The sequence below is a fragment of the Gymnogyps californianus genome, chromosome 15 (genome assembly GCF_018139145.2).
Source record: "Gymnogyps californianus isolate 813 chromosome 15, ASM1813914v2, whole genome shotgun sequence".
Classification (NCBI taxonomy): Eukaryota; Metazoa; Chordata; class Aves; order Accipitriformes; family Cathartidae; genus Gymnogyps; species Gymnogyps californianus.
The window spans coordinates 3945357-3962204 of NC_059485.1; the positions used below are offsets into that span (position 1 = coordinate 3945357).

General features: G+C 44.2%; 1 protein-coding gene across 4 annotated transcripts in view; it reads right to left on the reverse strand.

Moving 5' to 3' along the window:
- The window catches only part of USP22 (ubiquitin specific peptidase 22), a 113638-nt gene extending 98520 nt beyond the window's left edge, over positions 1-15118 (reverse strand). For 3 of the 4 annotated variants that reach the window (XM_050905926.1, XM_050905925.1, XM_050905924.1), the window contains exon 1: positions 15036-15118. Coding sequence is in view for 1 of the 4 variants with exons in the window: in XM_050905927.1 (XP_050761884.1) it covers positions 9171-9191 (21 nt within the window). In the remaining 3 variants the exon portion in view is untranslated. Of the gene's footprint in view, positions 1-9170; positions 9199-15035 lie in introns of those variants that run through there. The other variant, XM_050905927.1, reaches the window with a different exon arrangement.
- Positions 15119-16848: the final 1730 nt, after the last annotated feature.

Genomic DNA, 16848 nt, shown 5'->3' on the forward strand with positions numbered 1-16848 from the left:
AGCAATGAATTATCACCCCAGTCTGCAGCAAGATTAACACTTGCAACCTTGGCATGAAGAGCAGTCTGCTCAGATAGTGTGTCAGGAGTAGGGCTCCATGATCAGACTCGAAAGGGTGGGCTCACGTTAAGAAATAAAGAGCACGGAAATGCAGACATTTGCCTAAACTGTAAACAAACAGATAATTTTGAGGGGAAAAGGCAGTGTACAGCCAAAGAAGTAGGAACACCAAGGGAAACTCAAGGTATGGAAGAAAAAAAGAAAAAGAGAAAAAGCAGCCATTGAAAACAAGGTACTGCCTATGATACAGGACGTGCTCCAAAGAACAGTCACAGAACAAAAACAAAAATTAGAAAACAGCCCACCAGATTTCTCCTGCTTAACACAAAAACATTTAAGTATCCAGTCAAACCAACCTGACATGAAATAAAGCTACTCCGAAAGCTAGGTGCAAATTGTAGGAAAAAAAGCTACCACTGAGTCCAACTTAGGACGTTACTCATGCCGAGTTACAGAGTTTGTCAAATCTTTTGTGTTCTACAACAGCACATGCCATTACCTGTGAGTTAAGTGCAGATTCAAAAACAGCTTTGGTCTCATTGGAAGGTCAGAGATGACATTACATCAAAACCAACTCTACTAAAGAGTTCTGTTTGGCAGATTCATGGTCATCCATTCCACTTTTCCAGCTAACTGACCACAAAGAGAAGAAACCTGAAAACAAAGCTCCTTCCCACAGGTTTCTTAAAACAAAAACTGCAGAGGGAAGTGAAGAAAGCCATGAAGCTGAAGAAAACATGGTGGAATCTCCTTCCTGCTTGAACACTCGCCATACTTAGACCTTCTTGTGCTTTGCAGAATTGATAGGACTATAAAGCATGACTTCTGCTCTTTGATCTGGTTTGCTAGAAATTTTTCTATCAACGCAGTTAGGAGATTCCACCAATCATCAGCTTCACCTCTAATGCAACTTTACTTTGCTTCATGAACCAGAAGAAATGCATAATATTAATGCTGATAGAATTGATTTCACAGATTATGTGTTCTACTTCTTAACTTGAAGGAAATACTTTAAGAAGTTAAGCAGTGTGAGTTGAAGCATATGAATAGGTGAGGTTAAGGGATTCAGCACTGAGGAAAACCAGGACAAAAGGATTTCATCTCAAAAAAAAAAAAGAAGAAATCTAATTCACAAACCATTAGTAGTAGCTGGATATAAAAGTATGTTAAAGTGACAGGAACAGTCCAGTGGGCATCACAGTCAGCATGGTTTTACACAGAACACAGCTTTCTGTATGAAAAAAGGAAAATTTTACAACTTCCTTGAAAAGCTTTACTTCAAACACATACCTCTAAGTAGATAAAACATACCTCCAAACTCTCAAATATGACAGCATGAGAGAGAATTAAAAGAACAATGTGTTAAGAATTTTGTAAGGAAGTGATTACAATTCATTTACTATCTTGCTAGGAAATTAGCTCCAATTCCCTGAGAGGGGAAGCTTCTCTGTAAGTAAAAAGGTAGCAAAAATGTTGTCTAGCAAAGAGGAGTAACTGAGTTGAAGCAGATCCTGTATCTGAAGTCAGTCTGGAAAAATCTACTTTGTAAAGAAATCAGGGAAGCGCATCTAAAGCTTTCTAATACTGGCTTGTAATGAAATGAATGCTGTATTGGCTGGGAAGACCAACCTTCATCCAAGGGGCGTAGTGTGAAGCGTCCACAGACTGGACCGCAGTCTTCTGAGGCAGAGTGCTACAACTTAAGCTCCACTGGACTTCTCTGAAACACTAGTTAATTCATACTGTTCACAGAGATCACACCTACTGCTGCCATCTATGGTTGGTCACTCAGGAAAACAAAAACCAAATCAATCCCAACAAAACAATTACCCCCCCCAACTCCCGCAAAATTACAACGGGGCTAAAGTACAAAGTTCTGGTTTTAATTCCCCCAGAGCAGCTTGTAAATTATTTCTCACCATACTTTTCTTCCCAGTACTTCGTTACTTCAAGCTAGCATATCTTTCATGATAGACATAGCCTTAAATCACTTGTCTTCGCTAACAAAGACAAAATGATGACTCCCAAATCTACATAGTGTCCTATGGGATCACAAAAATACCAGCATTCTGCCTTCAAGAGCGGAGACAGATACTGTTTAGGTTGGAATATGATAGCCACCACTTTCTGTGGTCCATTCTCCTTCTAGTTCACTGCTCCAGCACAGGTAATCATCGCAGCAAGGAAGCTACAGGGCACATCCTTCCTTGCCGATTCCCACTAGTATTCATACAGTTCTGGAGGCTGACGGGGGGGATTTTGTCTCAAAGTAAGTAAATTATTCTTCTGAGAAGGGCCTTTTTACATACTATCATTGAGTTGGGTTTATTCGCTTATTTAAATCAGATACTTGAAATACCTGGCCAAAATGGGCTTATGCACCTCAGTTGGGTTTCTTTTTCAGCTACAGTTCAGCATGTGGGGTCGTATCAACTATCTGTGCAGCAAATGCCACCAGAGTAAAATCCAGGCTTGACAGCTATTTTGGGCTGCTGGATTAGAAGTGTTAGCTGCATTAATGGGGCAATGAGAACAAAGTCTTCGGTGGCAAGAGAGTGAGGAAACACCGGTTAAGTTGGTGTATCTCAGCTCCTCTAGAAAATGTCTACTGTTTGAGCAGCCATCAGGTAATACGATTCTTCAAGGAGTTGCACCCATTTACTGTCCTCATCTCCACCAGATGGAAATTTTCAAATGCATGGTTTTTGCGGGGTACATCATCTGCAGATGAGGCTATTCTGCTGCTGCTGGAAAACTACTCTGTCCCTAAGCTTGTTCTTGAATACAAAGAAGGCCACAGGGTTGAGGTGGACCAGCAGGCCTACCTGAATATAATGCTGTAATACCAACAACAGATTTCACTGGTATTCTAAGAAATAAATTTCTTTCAGTAAAAACTATAAAGTCAGCTCACCAAATGAAGGAATTAAAACTTCTGATATCTTTCATTTTGAGCATGTTTAAAGTTGTCATTCTCGGGCAGTAAAGTAAAGGGTTTGGGGTTTTGTTTCATTTCAATAAAAAAAGAAAAGCCGTCAGCATTAACAAGCTTTTTGTTGTCTGGATATCTCAGATAACAGCATTTTTCAGTAGTCAGGCAAAAAAACAGGACAACACATCAGGAAACACCACACTTGCTCAATATTAAGATAGAATTTTTTTTCCGATTTGATTATCTGTACAAGCTATGGAATTTAACATTTCACAGATACAGTGTGGAAGCATAAAACTAGGAAAAGGGAGATGCTAACATACTTAGGATGTTCCAAAAGCTGAATCCTGTATTATGTATCTCCTCAAAAGACCCACAGACCCCCTATTTCGGTCATTTCCATGGCTGCACCAGTACAAGAGTAACTGAGTACCAGCACGACCACTTGCCCAAGGATGCCCTGATGGGGTTGCAGAGCTAGCACCTCTCCTCGACCCTAGGAAGCATGTTAGGGTTTTACTGGAGTGCTGCTATTCTCCTGCTGTCTCCATCTGGCACACCAGTCCTGCATGGCTACAGCCAGCTGGCACAGCTCAGAACAGCCTTGGGGCTGCTCTAGACTACACAAGGGAGTAGGCCAGAGGAAAAACAGTACCATAAAGAGCTAATTTACAATCCCATTATCCCGTCATCCTCAACTATACGCAGCTTGAGCATGATCTAGGCACATGCCCCGTGACCAGATGCTTTAAACCAACAACAAAAAAAAAGTTAAAACATCTTAACAGAGTTTGATTATAAAGAGACAGAAATCTTAACTTAGAGACAGGCCTGTTTAAAGAAGGAAACAAGTGGCTCATAACTTGATTACTTAGAAAAACACTATTCATTCCATTAAATTAAATGTCACATGAAAAGCAGATTTTCTGTAATAGCTGATCACAGATTACAGGCATTCTGCACTCCCTGGTTCATTTATTTTTCACAAGGAAACTGGAGAAGAAGCAATTTGCATACAGGAATTAAGTTCTAATGACTGCAAACGTAAGACAAGTTTCACATATCAGGCTCAGCACACGCTAGTACATCTGTGAAAGCCTGCAATACTTACAATAGCAGGTACAATCACACAACTGTAGCAGTAACAGAGGTTACTTCACGGAACCTTTCCAATGAAATTAGTATTAGCCACACTTTACAGAAGAAACCATAGTACGTGGAGAACATTCACACAGACAGTCAATCTGTCAGTGGCAAAGTCCGGAGGAAGGCAGCAGTTGCACACTGGCAGCAGTTGTTACTCAAAATGCCATATGCAGCCTCCACGTGTCACCACTCGGGTCGTCTCCCATCACCCAGGCACTCCTCCCCTCAAGCTACCAATGCTACAGCAGTTTGTTCAACCCTACGTTGACACATAACATAGAGCCAATTCAGGTGAAGTATTATTAAGAAGAGAAAAAAAGTCTTTTTCATCTTTCTCTGTTCTTTCTGGTTCACAGCACAATCGCACCAACACGATGCAGCGAATGGTACGACAGCAAGAACATGCAGCCAAGAGCTGGTAAATTCCTTAGACTGTTAAGGAAAGACACACATACACCCACAGCTAAAGAGTTGGATTTCATGTTCCCCGCTCACTAGTCTTCGGTGATAATGCACAGAAAGGTCCATATTTCACATCTCTTACTCTCCTCTGGTAAATCAAATATTGCCCTATCCTGTAGCTGAATGGCATTTTTCTCATCCAAACCATTTGTGAATTCCATCACATACTTGTGTCTCACTAGTACCCACATATATAACTAGTTTTTAAATTTTAATTCAAGCTTTTGAAATTTGTCAGATTTGCTAACTCACCACCTTCTCCTTAATGTTGTTTTCTTGTGTTTTTACCACTGCTTAAAACAACTTGTCTGCAAAACAGTTTTAAGCTACAAGTACAAAATACAGAATTAAATCGCTTGCTTTATAAAGAATTGCTATAATAAAGTAATTCTTCGGGTTATCGCTAAACTGGAGTTCTGTTTTTCTACAGTCAGACTTTTGCAATACGCAGCCTAAGACAGACCAAAAAAACCCCCACCTCCTACTGCCTGAAATCTTTCAACAAGGGCCTGAAAACATCTCATTCCAATTATGAGATGTCCCTGTGACCTCAGACATACCAGGATCTCTCCTCTCAAGTTCCTTTTTGTAAAATACTTAACCACATGGATGAACAAAAGATTTACTTAGCGTCATAAAGCAATTTCTCTAATGCTCCATGTATATTTTTCATTTTCACACTTGGCACTATTTCACAGATATACAGTGATATACTCCGTATAATTATGAACTTTGGTACCACTCCACTGCACTTTGTGATTTAGGCCCCTTCAATTAGCAAACAAGTGGTTGAGAACAACTCTTCTGCATGTTCAAGTCTGAATCAATTCCGGTAACTGAATCAATGCAGAAAAATTAGAGAGAGATGCAGAAAAGAAATTGAATTTATTGGGGCAACTCTGGAACTTACACATCAAGAGAAGTCATAAGAAGCAGAATTACTATGTGACAAGGAATCACATCACTAAGGGTAGTAATATAAAATTAGGCTGGACAAAGTGTAAGATCAATTTCCTTAGGGAGCAGCCTCATAATGACAGAAGAGAGCCTTGTTCCTCTTTATGCACATAACTGCAATAACTCTTGAAACCATTTTCACTGCTTTCCTCATTCTGTTCTCCACATCACTGTTAAGATCATCCCACAACCAAAACCACAAAATGTAGTCACGAATGACCAAAGAATTGAGTGTTAATCATTCAGATAAACAGCTTTTTTGGAGGGATGCTTGCTAAGGGAGCATGACAGAAGTCAGCAATGTACAGAAAACAAGATTATATGAGATTTTCACCCTGGTCACTAGCTGCCAAGCAGGACAGTGATCCAGTTTAAGAACAAAACTGGGCAGTAATATGAAGATAATGAAGCACAGCAAAGAAAAACATAAAACCTCAAGACAAATTTTGCATTTGTCACTGGGGGGCACAGGGTCACAAAACCTCACCTAACATAAATGAGGTACTGAAATCAGTCAGCTATTGCAGCTGTCTTCACTTATGAAGTCGTCATACATCTGCTGTGCAATAAATCTTACCTTTATTTACCAAGTATATTCTAAAGAAAGTCCCTTAAAATCTGACTTGCATGCAATAAGAAGTCTGAATGCACAGAACAGAAGCACAAATTATAATTAGACAAACTTTGTGAAATAACATTAGGTGGTTCAAAGACACAAGGAGGGGAAGACTTTTTTTTTTTAAACAGAAATTAGGGTGGAGGGGGAGGCAAAAATAAAGGTTATAAGCTGCTGTCTTCCCTCCTTGTGCTAACACACACTGAAGTAATAGAATTCAAGTCTGTACTTTATGCAAAACAAAAGCCCTTTGAAAATAGAAGCAAAACATACATATAAAAGCCCTGGCAGTAAATTCAGTAAGATGAATCCAAAGCCAAATCCTATTTAAAAAAGGCTACTTGGATGTATGAACTTCTGAGTGACAAGCAAGGCAATCACCACAAGTAGAACTCAGTGCCACATCAGTGTTTGATACTCCATCATCCCCATCACTTAACTACATTCAAATACTGCAGGGCCTTTCATGCATTTAGGCAATAATAAAGTTACTACTACTTTTGTAACTTTTACTCTTTGGATTTATACATCCTACTTTTTAAATTGTGGATTAACACATATATATATGGATGAAAATTTCGTTTAATATACTAGGGCAAGATTTGCAACACAGAACTCCAGATTAAGACGCTAATGAAAAAGAAGAGATACTCTAATAATCTCTTAACTGAAATGTAGATTAATCATCTCTACAATTTAATTCTACATAAATACAACTCATTGAATTTATGAATAGTTATATTTTTACATCTTACAGGTATGTGCAGAAGAGCTTGGCTGTGTGTGCAAACCAACTGTCACACTGCAAGAACAGCATGGTGTAAGAACAAGACCATGTAAGCGCAGTTAAACCTAGGTTCTCTTTTCAGACTTACAACTAAGGCAGTGTCACATTTAGCGAGCTGCTTCTCACTACTACTTTTAATATGAGGATATTTAATATATTTGACATATTTAACGTCAGAATTTGTTACAGGGCATGAGAACTTGCAGTAGCTGCAATATTTATGCTAAAAAGACACTACATTTTCTTAAGTGTGTTGAAAACAACTTTTGTTACCATGTCCACTTTTTTCTTGGTTTTGAGTTTCACCTTGTCTAATACCCAATTTTTTTATTCAATGGCAAATTTAGTACACTGTAGACCTTCACAGAAATATTTCCCAGGGATGTGCTGACATCACCAGTGATGCTATGCAAAAGGTAGACAAGAGCAGCCATGTCAATTTCAAGCTCCATTAAACACAGGAAAGGAAGAATGAGGAGGTGGAAAAAAGTTACCTTTACCAACTTGGAAAAGTAGCAGAGACAGATGGAAAAAAAAAATACGAATTTTAAATTAGTGTTACATATAACTGAGAGGTTTCAAAAACTTTCTACCTAAGTAGAGAACTGAATAAAAGTTGAGTATTTGCTGTGTTTCACACACAAAAGAATGTGACAAGATAGACTGTTTGCTGCTCATCAGTTACCAGACACCCGTTGACTCAAAGTAACCTGAGATTCACTTTATCAGTTGGTAACAGTTCACGTTACTGATTGTCAAATAGATCTTGAAATAGATAAAATGATTCTTTTTCTTAAATGAGAGAGATCAACATGGTGGAAGCTGTCCTAGCACTAAAGTAAACCACAGATTGTTCTGGAGTTGCTACGCAAGTTGCATTAATGTAGTACCACCGCTTGGAAAAAAATGTGGTTTGAACAAAAGAGAGTGCAGGTTAATTTTGCAATGAGTAACTCTTTACAACATTGATTATATTACTAGCTAAAGCAGCAAAGTTCTTATCTTGAATTAAGCAGAGTGTACATAAAGGACTGCCAAATCAATATGTAAAAGAATACAACTACCAAGACAGAGCTTTCATCCAGTCAGAACAGATCTATCAGCTTCTAGAACTGCTTCTGCTAAGAAAAGGTTCCCAATTCAGGCCTCTCTGATAACATATGGCTCTCCCTACGCTCCAGCACTGCTTGCTGACAACACAGTCCAGGATAACACAATAAACTGTAATGTCATCATAGCATTTCACTCACTTAGCTCCACTGCCCATAGGTTAACAAGAGATTGGAGATAGCTGCTCTAGGCAGCTCTTTCTGTCCAAGTCTAGAAAGGCTCTAACAACAATGGCTCTTTGCATGGTAAAGGAAAAAAAAAAAAAGACTTTTTAAAAATATAGTTCTAGTAAATCCAGCAAAATGCGTACAGCTCACCTTCAGATTGCCTTTCTTGCAATGCCACTATAATTGATATACAAGCAAGAGAACATATGTATCTCCTCACCTTAGATGCTGCCACGTGCTACAGGCATTATAAATACTTCGAGAACCACAGGAATACAAGTATTAAAAAACCCAAACCCAACGTTTTCAAGTAGCTACCAGTCAAATGAAACGGAAAGGTAGGACCAATAAAAAAAAAAAGCCCTACATCTACCAGGAAAAAGACATCAAGAAACCATAGTTCCAAGTCAATCGCATATAAGCAGGAAAAACTATGGGTGCTAGGTTTAGCGTGAGAAACACAAGCTTTTAAACCGAGTTAATCTTTCTCTGGTTTAAAACAAATTAGCCATCACAGCCACCATTAGGAATCAAACTAACAGTTGCAACAGCATTTGTTACGAATCAGGATCCCCAGAGTACATCCCAAAGGAAAACATACTTTTTTTTTTTGCTCAGACTCAAGTAGTAGTAAGTCAGGAGAAGGGGAGTCAGCAATTCATAAGCAGGCAACTTCCACTATCAGTAAGTAGCATTTACCCATTGATTTGTTACTGCAGTTACTAAGACAGAAAATCCTCAAATGAAAGGAGGAGGGTAGAAGGTTTGAAACTGATTTGCAGCTCTGGTTTCATGTTAACGCTACAGATTAAGGCCTGAAACAAAAATGAGGGTATCAGCTAACCTTTGTTTGGGGTTTAAAGCTTTGATGGCTTAAAATAAAGCTCAACAGATAGTCCAACAAATCAAACAAAGCCATTCCACTCTGCTCACCTTCACACTACTAGCTGTCATTCTAGTTTGAAAGCTTTCAACATTTTCAACATCAAGCAAATAAGATTGTTGACTGCAGACAAAATTAAAGAGATGCTACAACTGCTCCTGACAAACAGCCTGGCTATTAGCAAGCCTTGACTGCTGATAAGACTACAGAAAAAAAGAAGCCTTCTTGTCCAGCATATCCCTATTTTTTTCCTTCGTCAGCTTGTGCAGATCCATCTTCTTTCTCTGCAATAGGCAACAAACAAAAGTATGGGGAAAACTGCATTTATTGTGTTTGTTTGTCTCTCCATCCATATTAAAAAAAATAGAGAAGGAAATGGTTCCAATACGACTACTATTCATGAGTCAGCTTCAATGACAGAGATCTGTGTAACCTTCAAATCGGACTAAGTGTTGACCTGAGAGAGATATGAGCAAGTGTTCGGTAAGTCCTGATGGTTCAGATCCCACCATTCAAGAATTGCTATTCACCACCTTCAAGTTCACAGCGCAAGACTAATTCCTAACCTTCGGCCCAGAAACCAACCATTTATTTAAAAAACATGGTAGAGGATACAAAACAGGGATTAACACCACTAGGAAGACGAAGGTCTTGTATTAGATTCTTCTTCGGCACCAGAGACGTAAGCTCAGTGGAGCGTTTTCAATCTGGATTGTCCCACATATGCAAGGCTCTGCTGTGTATGGAGCTAAAATCTCACGTCTGGATCTCTCTCACACCAAAGATCATGTCTTCACACCAAGAGGAAAGAGAACATTACCTTCAGCAGGTCTAAGGACCTTTTTACTCCTTAGAAGTTAAGAACTAAGGAAGATTGTTCAGGTATGAAACTGATTTTGACACTTCTTATGGGCTTTCAGGGAGAAGGCAGTCCCCACAACGCATGGCAAAGAAGAACATCCTTCCTGAGTGAATCAGACAGTTCACATAGGCAGCCAAAGCGGAGTATGCAGCTGAAAGAGAGACACGCTTCTTGAATCCTGGACTCCTCTTTCAAATTCTCCACAGGATTTGTAATCCAGAAGTTTGGTGCATAAGCTAAAAACGTTAAAGAAAAACATGCTAAGATTTCCTTATTAATTTAAGCAATCAAAACACCGAGCCTGAGAAGGCGGCGCAGCCTGGTAAGGTTCCTTGCCCATCTGTTACAGTACAAAGCAAATCGCCTAAGCAACACTTCCCTGTTCCTGGACAGGTATATGGGGCAAGGCTGTAAGGAAGAAAGCAAGTGAGCGAGCATGCCTCAACAGGCGTGAGATGAGAAGTTCCACCGCTAGCTTACCCTGTGACTGCAAGGTCATTTTAGCAAGAACTTAACACGTTGATTTAGACTGTGAACCACAATACTTTCTACTGAAAACATGACATGGCATTTATTTGCTAAGATATTATGAAGCTTTTTCTACTTTGAAAGTTAGGAAATGAACCAAAGTCATTTCAGTTTTAAGTATCCATGAATCAATTATCTGTCAAATATTATAAGGAATGAAGGATTGAAGTTTCAAGTACATAGGGAGAAGGATACCAAAGAAAGGTCGTCACCTATAAAAGAAAACGTTTCTTCATATCTGAAAGCATCAATCAGTCTGGAGGGTCCATGTAAAGAGAGAATAATGGGAAAAAAACAACAGAAGCTCTCAAACAGGAAGAAATATGCTAGAACGCACCCGTTGTCAATGAGAGTGTACAACCCCTGACAGGCAATTATTCTTTGATCTATTGGTAGAAGCACAGAACAAACATTCTGAAATTCCAGATAGGACCTTGTGTGTATCATGACTATGGTCACGATGACCAGTTTACTTTTATCATCAAGAGCCTTTTCAGAGCTGTGATAATAAGAACCATTCAGAACAAGAAAGACAGTTTTCCTCCAAGGTGTATAGTCCAGTAAGACAGAATTTAATTGTAAATTCAGCTGCCCTTCAAGCACTGAAACCATTACTTACCAACTCCTAGACACAAAGATACATCTACATGTCTAATTGCTCACTGATGGGGACCAAAAACTACATTCAGCACTGCAAAACAGGTTTTTCTCCTGTGTAATTCTAAAGGAATAAGCAAAGCATTTGAAGTGTGACCCTACAGAAAAATGGAAAAAGCTGACATGAAGGGCTGGCATAAGTCTTTTTAGCATCCCCTGTCTCTTCCGTAATTCCTGAATGGGGGGCAGTCATGTCAAATTTAAGGACCTCTTATACAGTGTTACTTAATTAAGCGTGAGGTAATTTCCACATCAAAATATTCAAGGTAAAGCCCATGACCTACAGAAACATGAGCTTTGCCATCAGCTTATTAAACAGATTCTAACTATCACAAATTAAAAATCAAGAGTTACAGGTCAAAGTCCTAAAGCCAAGACAGTCAACCCTCATTTTGTGCCACTTTACATGCAACTTAAGCCCTGAAATCTAGTTCCAACTTTTAATCACAATTATTACAATTTCAAGAGTCATTCTTCAGATTTCTTCCTCTACCCCTTTTCCTGTTCCACTCTTCAGTGTGACAGACAGGTTTTGTCTTCGCTTAGGCTTTACCATCAGCAACACATTTACACCATGGCAAAGCCTTTGCCTAGAACAGCATGGACTACAACTGCTGCACTTCACTATTTTGGCCAAGATGCAGTGAGGTGAGGCAAGCTACAGCCTCGCTCCTTCATGTAGATACAATGATGCACCATGACGACAGCTCAAATGCCGGCACAGACAACGCTTCAGAAGCAAACATACTCCTAAAACCTTCACCAGAATTCCAGTACCTACAAAGGTATATACATAATTACCTCTCGCTTCTGACTGAGAATTCAAATACACGTTCAGGAGATAGCTTTCCAACTACTAACTGTGCTTTACAGCTATTGTATTCAAAACACTGGCTGTAAAGCATACTGAACCGAGAGCTGAAGCTCATAAAAGCTTATTTGCAGAAAAGGTACGTATTAAAAACGAATAGCAAACAGCAAGCAGCATTAAAATGGTCTTCCAAAGCATAATGCAGTGTAAGTAAAGCAGGAGGAACGGACACTTTCTGCCCCCTGCAGTTTCCAATGCTATCTAGATTTTTAAGACAGCCTTAGGAGGGATAGTACATTACCATTCTAGAAACCTAACAATTTACATCTGGCTATCACCAGACAGCCAAGACATTTTTTACAGCTAGGTTCATCTGACTAACAGTTAAATTGACCAACACTCCCCATTAACGACCAACTATGTATGTCGAATGTTTTCTGTGATAAATGAATGATGCGATTGTCCTTGATTTTGCAACAGAAAAGAAAATCATCTTTTATCAAACCTTTAATTGACCTCATCCTTTTGATTAGGATTAAGAACAAGAATCCACACCAATAAATAGGTGCTCTTAAGCAGTCAGAGCTATGCTCCCAAAAATATATACATACACATACATAATATATGTATATGTAAAATATTAAAGGACACAGGATTGTTTTCTAGTTATCAGACTATAAACATGCCTCCAAACAGAAAATACCGTTTGTCAAATTTTACATATAAAATTGTAAGGTATACATACGGACAGAGAATTTCAGTAAAGAAAAATTCCATGGAAGGTCTCGTGTCCATATGCAGGAGAGCTAAGTACTGTAACTGTCGTTTATATACTTTCTTCAATCCTCATGAATATAGACCGGGAACTGAACCCCAAATTCAGCTAGCCAAAATGTTTCCCTATATGTGATCATGTACTCCCACATATTTCAGGTTGGCTGAATTCAGGAATCCAACTATTTTTCAGACTGGTAACCTGCTTAAAAAAAGGAGGGGGGAAAAAAGCATTTTTAGCATGTATTTGGAAAACTGATGTTTTCCATGAGATGATAGATAATTTTGAAACAATCCTGTTCTGCTTTATGAGCCTGGCTGTGCAAAGAGGAAGTGAGAACAGATTGATTACAGTGGAATATTATTTATTCCCAGCTGTTTTTTCAAGCAATGATGAACACATCACTACCATTAGATTTCAGAAGAAAAAAACCAAACCGTTGCAGCATACAAATGGTATGCAGGTTACAAAGGATGCTCCACATTTAAAAAAAAAGCTAAAGTGGTAATTTTGCTACTGAAATTTTATTTACATAACACTTGATTTATATTTGTCTGAGATGTCTTCTTACCTCACTTGTCATTTTTTTCTTCCACAGCACATGTATTTCTCCCTCCATTTAAGCTATAAGTACCACATATTATATACCAATTTGTATTTTGACACACTAAAGGCTAAATAAAACCAGATTTTGACTAATTACTTCATAATATTGACTTGTAGGGGATTACAAATACTGAAAACTAGTTTGACGATATTTTGCAGGGCTATCAAGTAACTAAATACATGTAAAACATGTTTTTTCTCAGATTCCATTTTTTCCCCTTTAAGTAAAAAACTGGAAAAGTGGATTGTCCTGAGAACATAAATGGAACACAGAAAAATGGTTAGCCACCTCACCCCTAAAGTACATCTTTCATACTCTAGTTCTATTATGAATAATAAGCTGAGCAGCTCAACGCAAAGCAACTGGGATCAGAAAGTTTTCAATGGGTTGCTTCAACACAAACACAATCTGTGCTGTCCCAAAAACCAAGTTTTGCTACGTGTAGCTATTGCGCTCCCCTCCTCAGTCATGAATATGATGACTGATAGAAATCTGCCAAGTCACTTTCAAGTAAAAACTAGTTGATTCTAGGGAAAAACAGTAATTAGTTGCATAGTTAAGAGAGAAGTCCTCCAGAAACATGCACGTGGATAGGGATGTAATTTTAGAAGATACGTGGGAAAAAGTGCTCTTCCTCTTGCATTTTGCCTCATAAACACGGATTTTTTTTCCTGGTGTTTGCCTGCGCAGTGCATGCCCCAAGCACCAACCCACTCCGAGAGCAAACTCCCCTCTCCCCTTCCGTGTCCTCCAGACCGAGTCAGTTCCTCTTCTCCCCCCCGCCCCACTACAGCTGGAATCCCCTTTTCCAAGTGGATTATCAGAACGAGCAGCTTTCTTTTTTTTTTTCTTTTAAGGAAGAAAATAAATAAATAAACAAACAAACCAGTTTCCCCCCACACCCCGCCTCCGGGACCCGCAGACACGTTCCCAGCCATTGTGCCTCCCCGCTTTCCCCACGCACACGCCACACGCCGCCGTGCTCCGGGAGGCCCCACCGCAGCCCCCCCGGACTCGGGGCGCGCCCCCCACGGGGCTCCCCGCCGCGCCCCGCCGGCACAAAGCTCCGCCGCAGGCCGGACGTGCCCGTTGCCCCGGGCCTCCCCTCCCCCCCCACCCCGCCGCCGCCGCCGTATTCCGGGAAACCCTCGCTGCCTCCCGCACCTCCGGGAGGAGGCGGCGGCGCTGCTGAACAGCCCCCGCTGCGGAAAGCCGTCCCCGCCGCCGGGGCAGGTGGCAGGCAGGGAGGCCCCACCGGCAGGCGCCGGGGCTGGCTGCCTCCTCCATCCCGGTGACCGGCCCCGCTGTACAACCCCCAACCCCCCCCGCCCCGGAGACACCGACCGCTTCCTCCTCCCTCCCTCTCGCCCCCCCCCCCCCCCCCGCAACCGCGTGCCGGAGCCCGGGCCCCCCTCCCTGCCGGCGGGGCGGGGACGGGGCTGGGGGAGGCTCGGGCCCACCTGCCCCGTGGGGAGGGAGGGAGGGCGGGGGACCCGTCCCCTCCCCGCACCCGCGGGCAGGCCGAGGCGGCGGAGTGCGTGTGAGCGGCGGCGGAGAGAGAGAGAGAGGGAGGGCGGGCGGGTGGGTCGGGGGAGGGAGGGAGGGGAAGGGACGGGAGCGCGTGTGGGGAAGGGACGGGAGGGGAAGGGGGGTGGATGCGAGCCGCCCCCGGTACCTTGCGCTTCCTGGTCTCGGCCGAGCCGCTCCACACGAAGCACTGGTAAATCGCCCGCAGGTTCTGCTTCCAGTTCTCCACCTTGAAGCCGGTCACATGGCAGCACCCGGCCGCCGGCGGACTCATGTCAGACCCCCCCACATCAATCCGCCCGCAGACGGGCCGGGCCGGCGGGCAGCGAGCCGGCCCCTTCCCCCCCTCCGCGGCAACCGCACGGACGCGGACGCGGGCACGGGCCGGGGCGGCCGCGCGCCCGCCCGCGCGCCCCCCCCGCCCCCCCGCCGCGCGCCCGCCCTCAGGGGCTCCGGCCCCTCACGCCGCCGCCTGCCGCGCGGCCTCCGCCGCCCCCGCGGGCTGCTGTGGGGGCGCGGGGAGCGGCTGGCACATAGAGCCGGGGCTCCGCGCCGCCACGGCCCCCCGGCTCCGAACAAAGCGCGGCGGCGGGCGGGCAGCGCGCACTCCCTCTCGCCCGCCCTCTCCCTCACACACAAAGATGGGGCTCTCTGAGGCGAGGAGGAGGAGGAGGCGGCGGCTGTAGCGGCCGCTGCCGCCCCCGGAGTGGCCGCCGCTCCCTTCTACCTCATAGAGGCCGCTGTGGAAGCGGCGGGCGGAGGGGAAGGGGAGGGGAGCGCTGGCGGCGGCGACCCTGGCCGCGGTGTGAGCGAGCGTGTGTGGGGAAGGGGGCGAGTCTCCGCCCGCCGCCGCTCCTGCTCCCCCAGCCGGCCGCCCGCCCGGCTCTTGTCTCTTTAAACCGCCCCCCCGCCTCCTTCGTCGTCTCCTTCCTCCTCCTCCTCGCCCGCACCCCCCTCCGCCCGCCGTGAGCAATGGTCCGAGCCGCTAACTCAACCTAGCCCGCCAGGCCCGGAGTGGGACAGACCAACGGGGAAGGGGCGGTAGGTGCGCCCCCTCTGCCCCGCCACCCTTGAGGGAGGGAGCCGGAGGGGGAAGGAGCGCGGCAATTGGCCCCCCGCCTGTCACTCCGCCGCAGAGGTGTCCTTCTCTAGCGCCTCATTGGTTTCTTTCCCTTTCTTCTCCCCCTCCACCCTTCCTACCTAGCATTTCCCCTTGCCGGAAAGGGGCGGGAAGGGCTCGGCCGATTGACAGGACATCCGGCCAACGGAGAGAAGGGGCGGGGCCTGTGTGGTGAGTGTTGCGGCGGGATTGGCTGGAACGGTCGTCAGTCACGTTCCAAGGCGAGAGGGGACTGGCCATGGCCGGCTGAGGGGGCGGTCCCTCCCAGCAGCAGCCTGCGCTGTGGGGGCAGCGCTGCTGTCACATCCGCTGGTCCCGGGTGTTTTGCTGCTCCCTCAGTGATTTCCTGAGGGGAGAGGGGCGGCGGCGACCGGGCCGCTCCCCGGGGCAGGGCTCCCGCTCCCGGGGCAGGGCTGCCTCCCCGCCTGTGCCCCCGTGTGCTTGGCAGAGGCCCTGCCTGGCTGCTTTGGCCTCCGCGCCGGGCGGCTGTGGTGGCGGCTGTTAACGGCCTCCGCGCTGCTCAGGGCTCCCGCCCGGGGGTGGCTCCGGTAATGCCAGAGCGGGCTGCGGTTAGGTCAGCCGGTATTGCGGGACAAAATCAAGACGAGAGGCAGGGCTTTCCCCCTCCTTGTCGTTCGCAGGTTCAAAAAGCCGAGTGCGGCTTTGTAGGGGCAGGTCTGGGTGTAACAGGCCTCGCCGAGCGTCGAGATCGTTGGGATCTGGGGAGAAGATCTGTGCAACGCTCCGATTTGCCCTGAGGACCATATATGGTCCCTCTATACTGCCATCCTTCTCTCCTGATGTTTCCACAGGGAAGAAACAAAAGTACTGTATAACCAGA